The sequence below is a fragment of the Phyllobates terribilis genome, unplaced genomic scaffold (assembly GCF_046119375.1).
Source record: "Phyllobates terribilis strain yellow unplaced genomic scaffold, ASM4611937v1 Scaffold_8__6_contigs__length_399053987, whole genome shotgun sequence".
NCBI lineage: Eukaryota > Metazoa > Chordata > Amphibia > Anura > Dendrobatidae > Phyllobates > Phyllobates terribilis.
This window is the reverse complement of record NW_027362768.1, coordinates 337419851-337433169: the sequence shown is the minus strand read 5'-3', so window position 1 is coordinate 337433169 and position 13319 is coordinate 337419851. Positions and strand designations below refer to the sequence as shown.

Below are 13319 nucleotides of genomic sequence, written 5' to 3'. Positions count from 1 at the left end.
GCATATTGTTGTAATGTGTATTGTGACATGCGCTATTAGTGACAATTTTGTAGTTTGACCGACAGTGGAGGGAATTAGGCTTAATAATTGGGACTAGCCCAGAGTGTTAGGCGCTAAAGTGAAGAGACAGAGACAATTTCCTATCAGGAGGGCTCAGTGAAAGCAGACCTATGGTCTGAACAGTGAGCAGAGTCACATGATGTGGGAGTCCCTGATGTGAGTGGAGACCAAGGCCGTGGATAGCGAGATAGGAGGAAAAGTGACAGAAAGACAGAGTGATACATTGGAGATGGGTCCTGGGACAGGATGCCTAGCAGTACGGCCCCAAGTACACAAGCTGGAGAGGTAACTGAGCAAGACGGAACAGGGAACGTGAGACGAGGAGAGTGCCTCGGGCGGGAGTCCAAAGGTGTCAGCAAGCAGAGAAGCTAAGCAACGGCCATAGTGGCAGACTAGCTCCCCTATGGAGAGAAAGTATGCGGAACCGTGGGTTGAGGATCGGACTCTCACTTACTGGACTGTAGTACTGTGCTGGGTTGTGGTGAAGACAGAGGAACTTGGGGGCAGAATCAAGTAAGCCTGGAAGAGGTAGAGAGACTGTGTGTGAAGATGCTCTGTGTTGAAAAAGAAACGTTCGTGAAATCATACACCCAGCCAGGACCCCGATCTTCATGCAGTGTGCCAGGGCGTAAAAGATGACCTTGCCCACATCTACCACTCCACACCACGTTATACATCTTCTGCCCCGCACCACTTTACACATCTACAGCCATTATGGCTCTCTTAAAAATAAGTGTCATTAAAAACACTACTGTATAGAAATATATGCACATACTGTGCCACTGTATAAATAATTGCCCCTCACTATGCTTCTTGCACTGAATACGCTGTCCCTTGCTGTCCCTTTTTGGTATATTCCCTTTGTAATGTGTTCTCATATAAAATATTGTCTCCACATTTTCTGCCTTTATGAAGTATAACCACCACACTGTCCTTCCTTTTGAACTATGACAGCCATATTGTTCACCTTTATGAATGATAACTACCATAATTTTCCACCCTTATGAACTACAACTACTGCACTGTCTGCTCTAATGAACTATAACAGCCACACTGTCCGCCTTTATGAACCATAACTGCCATATTGTGCCCCTTATGAGCTCTAACTATCACACTATCCTTCCTTATAAACTATAACCGTTTCCCTTCATGTTGTTCTCATCTCCACGCTGTGTCCTCACATTGACCCCCTCATGCTGCTCCATCTCCATACTGTACCCCTTTTGCACACTCTCCCCATCTCCACACTGTCATCACCTATGCTACCCCACACTATACTGTGCTCCCTTTTCATGCTGCCCCATCCTCAATATTGCCCCATGCTGCCCCTATCTATACTGTGTCCCCTCTCATATTTATTCACCCTCTGCTTAATGTACCCACCATACTTTGCTCTCACACTAACCCCCTACAATAAAAGTTCTCTCTTTCTTCAGCTATACTTCAAAGCACTTAATTTCCTGTTGTCATCGCTGTCTCTGGTCCGCAGGAGACCTAATCAGGCTGCTGCACATCGTCTCGACCCTGAAAGATATAAGTGAATTTAGATAGCCGGCAATATATCTGTTCTCCGAGCTGGCTGTCAGTGTAATAACTGGTTTGGAGAACGGCCAACTCCCACTCCTCGGACTGCCGCCATAGGTGAGGATAATGAATTGGGCCCTAAATACTTCATATTCTGAAACTAGTTTCCTAATTTTGTAGTAATTAGGTGAATAAATAATTTCTTAGACATTAGGCAGAATGAATAATGTCTCTAGTTTGTGCAAGAACCTCATGTTATGATTTGAGGGCTGGAAAACATCTGACATTCCTGAAGCACTTGGAGTTTTTCTTATAAATTTTAAAACATTTTTAAAAATTGACGTCAGAATTGAAAAACAACAAACTCAGCTCTGAAGCATCATAATACCTCCCATGTCTTCCACCGCACGTCTCATGCGTCGTCATAGTTCTGTTGTGATTGTGTTGGTCATTAATTTGGTCACCAGCACGTCCTCACTGTACGTGAAGATTGGGAATTGCTCACTCAGTGTCACTTAATTTTCTTTTACTCTTTAACTTACCTTTGAAATAGTATTTACTAATAATACCTCTATATAGCCTACCTTCTTCAAAAATATCCAACCAATCAATTAATTAGGAAGTGCTTCAGTGATGTCACTGGCGACAGGTTGCATTTTCGGAATATTAGATCAAGACTAATGAATGGATACTTGCATCTGTGTGTGTGTGTTTGGGAGTCAGTCTGCAGCAGCAAAAGCCACCAATGTGTTGGAAATCCAAGAGATCATACATCTTAAAGGGAAGCTATCATCAGAAACTGATCCATTGTTTATATCAGGTTTTTGTGTTATATATATATTTTTTTAAATATTTTTGGCAATGTTATTTTTTTTCCATATCACAATCTGTATTATAAGTAAAAATGAGAGATCTTGCAATTTCACACTGGCCACTGGGGCTTTTTTATACTTACATGTACATTAGCAGCAATGAACAGACTCAGACCTTATCTTTTGTATTAAAGGGGTTGTACAGGCTTGGGGTACCAGTTCTGCAGTCCTTCTATGTGATGGCAGACTTGTGAATCCTCCCTGCCCATGCAAAGTGACAGCAAGTATGTGATTTGCATAAATGTGGTCATGTGCCAACTAGACGTGCACGGCCTCTCTCAATGCTTGTGCACGTCTAGTTGTGACACGACTAGTCAGAATGTGGCCAGAAGTATGCAAATTGCATATTTGTCGTCTTGTGACTGCCTGCTCTCAGCGCTAGCACTGGAGATTTCCAAGTCTCCAGACTTGTACCCAAAGGCCGGACCACCCCTTTAAAGCATCAAATGAGCATGTGTGTATGTCATAGTGAACAGAGGAGAAGAAGGGGGGAGCTGTGATATCTGTTGTGATTGCTGGATCCTGAGTTATCAGCTGTGTATAGAGCTGCTACCTTTTACTGTAATCCTGCCTCTGTTGATAAGGAGCCTGCTGAAAACTCCTAGTGAAAGGATAAGATACATGAATATAAAAATCCTAAGAGGCCATTGTGACAATTGCCAGATTACTAATTTTTTTTTTTTAATAAAGGACCTGATATGAAAAAAACAAATATTTGTAAAACATGTGTAATACAAAAATTTTATTCAAACAAGTCATTAGACTTCTCAATCAAATTGCAAGAATATATGAAAAAGAAGCAAAACTAATAAAAACTTTTATGCATTTTATGCAACAACTTTATTTGAGCCAAAATGCGATTACAATAGAGATTGTCCACGTAGATCCATACATAGTTTACATATGTGTATAGTAATAACTACATCATTTGTGCTTGTAGTCTGCCAAGAGTATAGCCAAAGATACGACAAATCAATGCACTAGGTAGTAGATTACAGCGACTAGAATACTCTTGGTAAATGTTAAAAACTAGTTTGGTCATTACATCCTTAACGCCTAAAATTCATGAATATAGATACATGTATTATAAAATAACATAAACCCCGTACACAGGCCACCTACAACCGGTAGTCCTTAATCAATGGACAATATTAAAAAATGGATTGTTCACGAAAATACATCAGGGACCGTAGAAATTCCCCCAGATAAATGTCTTGATTTTCTATATATAACAAGATCAGTCACATCAATATCCTATTCTGAGAATCAGCAATCACAATATATTGTATAGATGACAGTAAAAAAATACAAAGAAGGTTCATACTATGATCAACTATAGTCAAAGATTGAAGGGTATATGGTAGCAGTACATACACTCACCTTCCAGTAGTGCGCTAGGATGGGTATAACACTGACTGTACTATAATAATACTGGATAATATTAATAACACTGCCATATATTGTAATATTATATCTTTTAGATTCTACTTCTGCTTCCTTTTAATGCTCAGAATGTCGGAGGGAGCTTTGGCAGGATGATATAGACTCTCAATGGTGAGAAGGTAGTGGGGGCAACTAGGAGAAAAGGACGCCCACACCACTCCATACCAACGCGTTTCATGGCTTCAAGATAATCAAAGGGATCAGTACAATCCTGCCTCCATTGTTTCTATCATTGATGCCCTTGCTACCCAAGCACGAGTCAATAATTCATTGAAGACCAATTTACCTAGCATCAGTCATGATGAGGAAGGTATTGCAATTTTGCAAGGACAGAGCTAGGGGCGAAGATTTAATTGGCTGATCTATTCCATGTCTAAAGGTGTCCGTATGTCAAAGAGCAAAATCAGACAAACCTGACAATTTCAACCATTTCACGCATATGTTGATCTTATGAATCTTCCTTGACAAATGATGTTAGAGTAAAAAAAAGGATTGGGCATGTTGATGTTTACATGCCTGATCCTTTGTTTTCATGCCACCATAAGAGGTGTCCAGCAGACACTTAGTCTACTCATTTAGGGCACATGAACTCTTGGTCAAGAACAGCATGCATGTAAATGGAACAAAGTTGGAAAGAGCAGCTGTTGGATGAACGATTGTGCATGGGTTTGGGGAGATAGGGAGGAATAGCCAAGCATTCGGTTAACAAGCGTAAGAGCACCTTTAAAACTCTGAACAAGGCAGAGTAGTATGTTGGCACCTGAATTAGCGCCAAGGATCTGGAAAACATGACCCACCAACTCTCCACCCCAACCAACTCACATGCCTGAGTCAACACCACCATAAGTTCTTGCCAATATATATTATCGGAACCCCTGATTCCAAATGGGAAAATTGGGCGTTTTATAGCATATCCTATGTATATTCCCTGTAGAGCGAATTACGCCTTAGATTGTAAGCATATAACACAGTAACGTGGTCCTCATCTCATACTCGCACACAAAGAAGGTCACAACTACTCTACAAAATGTGTCGAAGATGTCAGTACAAGCTACTGATATATTGGTAACGGTACAAGACGTCACTTGTTTTTCCCCAAAAAATATCATATGAAGATTATTAAAAAATATTTCATGATCATGTAGAGACTTTTATTAGGCACCTCACGTGCGCAAACCTGATGATTAAAATATGGAGTCGCCCTCTTCATGTAAGAGGTCCCTTTTTCATTGTCCTTGGAACACAATAGGTTGGAGCCCTTTGAAGGCCTTCACGTGATGGTGGAACCAAAAAACTACAACAAGGGATTAACATTTGCACATTGTTACCATAACGTATGGCTACAGTACAGCATATATACCTCATGTCACTCTAGGTTATATTGCAAGAATACGTATTCAAACCATAGGATCATGCCCGAAAATATGCATAAAATGGAAAAGTAACAGCAAATGAACATCTGTCAAGAAAGATGTATCATGCAGGGTTCAGGTCAAACGATACCATTATTAGCACAGTGAAATTTGTAATTTTAGCCACATATTAAAACATCCAGGTTTACAAAATGTGCTTACAGATATACACACAAACACAGTAATTTTATACACTAGAGATCTTCACCAGTTCCTAAATGTGTCAGGATAGCTCGATCCATCATCTGTGTTTCCTTCAACTCTAGAAGAAACTGTTCGACAGTCTCTCAGGCATACACCGAATCATTCCTAATGAAAGCATATCTTCTCAAGCTGTCTGTGGTCAATGGGGTGGAACATGTTTTTCTCCATTTCTGTTAAATCTGATTGGCAAAAGATGTTGGGCCTGTTTGGTTGTATCGAGCCTGGTTATAGTTTTGTTGGCCAAGTCCACCTGGTTGTCCGAAGTTGGGTTGTTGTCCAAATCCTGCTTGTTGTTGGTTATATGGTGGAGTTTGTCCATAGGTATCTTGGTTGTATCCACCTTGGTTTAATGACTGACTACCAGACTGTTTTTCCACTGGCTCTTGAGGATATCTTTGTCCTGAAGCATGCCAGCCCGTCTCCTTGAAGACAAACCAGATGTTTCCGGCCCACAGAATGAAGTTTAGAAAACCAAAAACCTAGAGGAAAAATCAGAAAATTTGTTCTTAATGAATTTAAATAATGAACACACAGTATGGAAAGTTGTCATTGACACTGTTACTTGAATTGAAAAATAAGGCGTCTAGCAGGATGTACAGTATATGGACAAAAGTTTTGGCGTGCTTACACATTACATCTACAAGAGCTTTCCTGACCTCCCATTCTACATCCATAGGCATTAATATGGAGATGGCCCCTTTGCAAGTATAACAGCTCCTGCTCTTCTGCGAAGACTTTCTACAATATTTTGGAGATGTCTGTGGGAAGTTCTACCTCTTCATCCAGAAGAACATTTGTAAGGTCAGACTCTGATGTAGGAAGAGAGGCCGGGCTTAAAATCTCCAGTCTAGTTCACACCAAAGGTGTTGGATGGGACTGAGGTCTGGGCTCTGTGCGGCTGGTCATGTTCGTCCACACCAAACTGCCCCAAGTATGTCTTTATGGAATTTGGGTAACATTCACAGTCATGGGGAACAAAAAAGGGTCTTCCCCAAGCTGTTCCCAGAAAGTTGGAAGCTACAGTAGTCTAAAATGCTTGCATGCTGATGCATTAAACTTTCCCTTCACTGGAACAAAGAGATGAGGCCAACCCCTGAAAAACAAGCCCATAACAATATCCCACCTCCACCAAACTGTACAGTGGGCACAATGCAGTCAGGGGGTAACGTTCTCCTGGCATTCCCCAAACCCAGTTTCATTCACCAGATGCCAGATAGAAAAGTATGATCCGTCACTGCATAGAACACGTTTCCTTCAGAGTTTAGTGGTGGCGGCTTTACACCACTCCATCCAATGCTCTGCATTGTGCTTGGTGGTGCATGCAGCTGCTCTGAATTCATTATTTTTCCACCACCTCATTCAAATACTCCATGAGACTTAACAACCATAATTACGTTGATTCCATACTTTCCCCAGCTTCACAAGGCTGACACCATGTTTTTCAAATTTCACATTCAAGTCCTTACTACTTCCTTCCACCTACAATTGAAAATGATTTCTGAAATCTGTACTTTTCTCATTTCAGAAATCAACGAAAATGTCAGTAGATGCTGTCATCAGCTCCTATCTAGATCAGGGCAGTGTCCTTCCCTGTGGCCTCCAACTTAGAACTTTTGCAACCTCCAATCTGTCTTCAACTGCCCGATAAATCCACCTCTCCCTTCTGTCAATCACTTCCTCGGTTGGGCTACCCATCGCTTACAGAACTCAGCTAAAAATACTTACAAAGGCTTAAAAGGCCATACATGTTATGATAGGCTACAAGCACTAAGGAAAGACAGGAGATCTGTCCCTACAATAGAACTAAGCTAGATCCCTACGATGTAACGGGGAACCTGATCCTGCGATCAGACCCGCTAAAGTCCTCAGCTAGTCTGAACGAAGACCTATAGATGTGAGGGAGGGATCCCTACAAGAACTGGGGACTGGGAGAAAGATGGACACCTCCTAGCAGAAATTGTAGCAGTAAAAAGACAAACACACAACATAGAACATAAAGGTCAAAAGACCTAGCTAAACTGACTGAGAAAGGTTACAAAGAACCTGGCTAGCTTAAGAGTAGAAATTACAATGAAGTCCAGCATGGCCAGAAGGGCGGAGCAGGATTAAATAGGCAAAAAGGTCATGTGACCAGCAAAATAGAAAAAACCTAACAGGAGAGTTCTAACAGTATCCCCTCTTCTAAGAGGATCCTCCGGATCCCCTAGGCCCAGGCTTATCAGGAAACCTCTTGTGAAAAGCTCTGACAAGTCTGGAAGCAGAAACATCATCCGCCGTCACCCATGAGTTATCCTCGGGACCGAAACCCTTCCAAGCGACGAGATACTGCAAACTCCCCCTATGCCGTCTAGAATTAAGGATGCGGGAAATTTCATATTCCCCGTCCTCCACCACCAGAGGAACAGTGGCAGTGGCGTCTCTATCTGATACATCAGCTTTTTTTCAATAGAGAAACATGAAACACCGGATTAATCTTCCAGGAGGTAGGAACCAGCAGATTGGTTAACTACCTGAAGCACCTTAAAGGGCCCTACAAACTTGTGACCCAATTTTTTAGAAGGAATCCTCAACCACAGATTCTTAGAGGACAACCAAACCATGTCACCAACCGTAAACAAAACCTCTTGACGTTTCCTGTCAAAGTACCTCTTAGATTTTTTGTTAGCCTCCTGAAGATTACCACGCACATCCGTCCAAACTCTCTCCAAATCACCGGAAAAGCTCTCCTCCTCAGGCACAGCCGATACCAATTTGGAGAATGACCCAAAAGACGGATGTCTCCCAGAACAACAAAAAAAAGGCGAACACCCAGCAGAAGAGGATGTATGGTTGTTAAGAGCAAATTCAGCAAGCGGCAGAAACTCAGACCTCCCCTCTTGATTGTCTGCCACAAAACAACGCAAAAACTGTTCAACATCCTGGTTCTTTCTTTCAGTCTGTCCATTAGACTCAGGATGATATCCTGATGAAAACGACAAATGAACTCCCAACCTGTCACAAAAGGCACGCCAAAAACGAGCCACGAACTGAGGTCCCCTATCAGAAACAATGTCAGTAGGAACACCATGGAGTCTGACAATTTCCTTGACAAAGGCCTTAGTGAGTGTCTTAGCGCAGGGCAGTTTGATGAAGGGAACCAAGTGACACATCTTGCTAAAACGGTCCACGACCACCCAGATGACCGTGAAACCCTCAGAGGAGGGAAGGTCAGTAATAAAGTCCATAGCCAGATGTGTCCAAGGTGCACTAGGAACCTCCAGAGGGCAAAGCAACGCCGCAGCAGGAGTATGAGAAGACTTAGATCTAGCACACACAGTACATTGACGCACCCACTTAATGACTTCCTTCTGCCATCCAGGCCACCAAAAACTGCGACCCACAAGTCTCTTGGTCTCAGAAATTCCTGGATGACCTGCCAACCGAGACTCATGACACTCAACAAACAAATCTCTCCTAAAGGTCCTAGGCACAAACAACCTCCCATGGGGAGTGTTAGATGGGGCATTCTCCTGTGCTTTAAGAATCTCATCTTCCAAAACGGAGTCCAATGCAGCAATCACAACACCTTCTTGTAAAATGCTCTCCTCCTCCTCAGCACCGACCATGGGAGAAAAGCTGCGAGACAACGCATCAGCTTTAACATTCTTGGTACCCGGGATGTAAGTAACGGAAAAATTAAACCGCGAAAAAAAAAGTGCCCACCTAGCCTGACGGGCATTCAAGCGCTTGGCAGCATCAAGATAGATCAGATTTTTATGATCAGTGAAAATCTGAATGGGAAATTCAGCACCTTCCAAGAGGTGACGCCAGTGTTCAAATGCGAGTTTAATCGCCAGCAATTCCCGATTACCAATATCGTAATTAAGTTCAGTCTCAGAAAATTTTTTTGAAAAAAAAGCACAGGGATGTACTCCATCCTTGTTTTCCTGAGACAACACCGCACCGACCCCCACAGAAGAAGCATCAACCTCAACCAAAAACGGCTTAGTCACATCAAGCTGCATAAGGATGGGGGCAGAGCTGAACCTCTCCTTTAGAAACACAAACGCTTCAATGGCCTCAGTAGTCCACTGAACCGTATTAGCACCTTTCCTGGTGAGATCGGTCAGTGGTTTAACAATAATAGAAAAATTTTTAATGAATTTTCTGTAATAATTGGCGAAACCCAAAAACCTCTGTATCGATTTCAAACCAATAGGCCTAGGCCATTCCTGCACAGCTTGAACTTTCACCGGGTCCATCTCAAAGTCCTCGCTGGAGATAATGTAGCCCAAAAACTAATTCTCTGTACAGCGAACTCAGATTTCTCTAGCTTAGCAAAAAGCGAATTGTCAATTAATAACTGTAATACCTCACGTACGCTCCACCAATGAGACTCCAGATCAGGCAAATAAATCAAAATGTCATCCAAATACACAACCACATTTTTGCCGATCAAAGGTCTAAGGATGTCATTAATAAGATTCTGAAAAAATGCTGGAGCATTGGTAAGACCAAAAGGCATAACCAGATTCTCAAAATGACCCACAGGAGTGTTAAAAGCAGTCTTCCATTCGTCACCCTCCTTCATGCGCAACAAATTGTATGCCCCCCGGAGATCAATTTTAGAGAACCACTTGGCCCCCACTAACTGGTTAAACAAATCAGGAATCAATGGCAGTGGGTAGGGATTACGTACAGTAATTTTATTAATCTTGTGAAAGTCCAGACAAGGACGTAAACCGCCGTCCTTTTTTTTAACAAAAAAAAATCCAACAGCCACAGGTGACTTAGAGGGTCTGATATGACCGGCGGCCAAGCTCGTCTGTATGTATTCCTCCAAAGCCTTTCTTTCAGGAATAGTAAGATTAAATAAATGACTTTTAGGAAGAGTTGCTCCAGGGACAAATTCAATGGTACAATCATAGTCTCTATGGGGAGGCAAAATTTGCGACTCCTCCTCAGAAAAAACTTTCCAAAAATCCTGAATAGGTACAGGTAGTTCCCCTTTATCCACAGCAGCAATGCGCCCGTTACAACACTTGTCATAACACTTAGGGCTCCAGGACTTAATTTCATTAGTAGACCAATCCAGTACAGGATTGTGCAATTTTAACCAGGGTAACCCCAAAATTGCTGGAGAAGGCAAATTATTTAATGCTACCAAATCCAAATTTTCTTGGTGAATACCATTAATAGTGAGGGGAAATTCATAAAACTTGTGATTAACACATTTCAAGGGAGAGCCATCGACAGAAACCACGGCAATAGGGGGTGACAAAGGTTTGGGTTTTAATTTAAGTTTTTCCAAGAATCCCCCCTCAATCACATTCAGAGTAGAACCACAATCCACAAATACCCGAAATTCAATTAATTCTTCCTGAGCTGCAGTAGTAGCAGAAAGAAATACCCCCTTAGTGTTTAAACAGGCTATACGGGCGTAACTGACCTTTTTTTTTTCTTCTTTGTTCATACGAAGCACACAGTTCTTAATGAAATGGTCAGATTTTCCGCAATAAAAGCACAAACCTTCAGAAAACCTGCGGTCTTTTTCCTGAGAGCGGGGTGACATCGCCCCAATCTCCATCGGCTCTCCAATGTCAGTACAGACCCTCTCAAGACTAGGAGCTGACATGGCAAAGGATTTACTCTCATTAACCCTTGCACGCAGTCTCCTGTCCACCCGTATAGCTAATTGCATTGCCTCCTGCAAGTTTCCAGGTGTAGGATAAGCAATAAGCAGATCCTTAACCCTTTCACCTAGCCCAGCAAGAAACAAACTTTTCAGAGCTGAATCGTTCCACCCCACCTGAGCAGACCACCGACGGAAGTGAGTACAATAATTTTCTACATTCCATGATCCCTGTCTCAAAAGTCTCAATTCCATCTCAGCTGATGAGACACGATCAGGATCATCATACAACAACCCCAAAGCAGAAAAAAACTATCCACTGATCTAAAGCACGGATCACTAGGTTGGAGAGAAAAGGCCCATCCCTGAGGTTCTTTGCGCAAAAGTGACATTATGAACCCTATGCGCTGTGATTCATCGCCAGAGGATCTGGGTCTCAAACGAAAATACAATAAACAAGCATTTTTAAAGGAAAAAAAATCTTGTTGTTCACCAAAAAATAAATCAGGCAATCGTACCTTTGGCTCCACAAAATGCGCTCCAGAACAGCTACTCACGTGTTGTTGGAGCTCGGCCACCTCCAGAGAGAGTCCCTGCAGGCGTTGAGCCAACTCCTGAACCGACACCATGATGGAAACTGGAGGTCTTTCCTTAGAGATATTTTTGGGCTGGACTTACTGTTATGATAGGCTACAAGCACTAAGGAAAGACAGGGGATCTGTCCCTACAATAGAACTAAGCTAGATCCCTACAATGTAACGGGGAACCTGATCCTGCGATCAGACCCGCTAAAGTCCTCAGCTAGTCTGAACGGAGACCTATAGATGTGAGGGAGGGATCCCTACAAGAACTAGGGACTGGGAGAAAGATGGACACCTCCTAGCAGAAATTGTAGCAGTAAAAAGACAAACACACAACATAGAACATAAAGGTCAAAAGACCTAGCTAAACTGACTGAGAAAGGTTACAAAGAACCTGGCAAGCTTAAGAGTAGAAATTACAATGAAGTCCAGCATGGCCAGAAGGGCGGAGCAGGATTAAATAGGCAAAAAGGTCATGTGACCAGCAAAATAGAAAAAACCTAACAGGAGAGTTCTAACAGTACATAATGTATCCCATTTATACATCTTGGCCCAAATCTCCTGATACCTCCCCAGACATAATATCTGATCTTTACAAGATCTTCTTCTCTGCTCTCCTCTAGTCTGCTCCTCACACAACTGTCTCCAAGATTTCTCAAGTACTTTGGAACTTGCTACCCCAACCTCAACTCCCTCTCACCCTTGAAACCATCAATTGAACCTGAAATACCCCCTCTTTAGGAACGCTTACAACCTGCAATAACCCAGGTGCCACCACAATGCCATAAAAGCAGCTTTTACGCTGACCTACGATCTTCTTCGCCCTTACGTGGAGAATGTAAGCCCTCGCAGGCAGAGTCCACGCTCCCATTATACCAATCTGTCACTTACTTGCACTGTTTAGTTACTTGCTTTGTATCTGTTATATATTGTTATATCACATGTACTGTAGACCCTGTTATTACATTATAGTACCCCAGAATTAATGGCATTTTAAAATAAATAATAATGATAATCAGGGTCAGACTGGCCTGGCGGGGTACCGGTAAAATTCCCGGTGGGCCCCGGCCCCAGCAGCCCCAGCCGTCCCAGAGACAGAGTTTAAAAAAAAAAAAATTAAGGGACACGGGCCCTTTAAAAGCTCGGGAGTCAGGGGTGCGTGCGCGCACGCATGCAAGCGAGCCTGACCTTCCGCGATACTCCCATGCCCGGCGGCCGCTTCACCACCCGGCATACCCAGGTAAGTGCTGGGGCCCCGGGGGGAAGGCGCACTATTGTGTCGGGGGAGGGAGAGCCCCCCCTCCGGGAGGGAGAGCCTCCACCCCAGGGAGAACCCCCCATCTCCTCCTCAGATACACACCTCTCCTCGTTCCCCGCAGCTCGAGTGACGTCACCGTCTTCTGATTCTGTCATCTCAGGGCAGAGGGCGAGGTGACGTCACTACCACCCTCCGCTCTGAGCACTGCAGAGTCAGAAGATGCTGACTTGACCGGACCTGCAGCAGGGAACGGGAGAGGTGAGGATTTGATCTTTTTGTTTATGTATACAGCATAATGGGGCCCATATACTGTATGGAGCAACATGGGGGCCCATATACTGTATGGAGCAGCAT

General features: G+C 43.1%; 1 protein-coding gene across 2 annotated transcripts in view; it reads right to left on the bottom strand.

Moving 5' to 3' along the window:
* Positions 1-3183: 3183 nt before the first annotated feature.
* SYNPR (synaptoporin) overlaps positions 3184-13319 on the bottom strand; it is a 342730-nt gene continuing 332594 nt past the window's right edge. For both annotated transcript variants that reach the window (XM_073644666.1, XM_073644667.1), the window contains one exon: positions 3184-5994. In XM_073644666.1, coding sequence (XP_073500767.1) covers positions 5689-5994 — 306 coding nt within the window. In that variant the 3' untranslated portion in view covers positions 3184-5688. The remainder of the gene's footprint in view (positions 5995-13319) is intronic.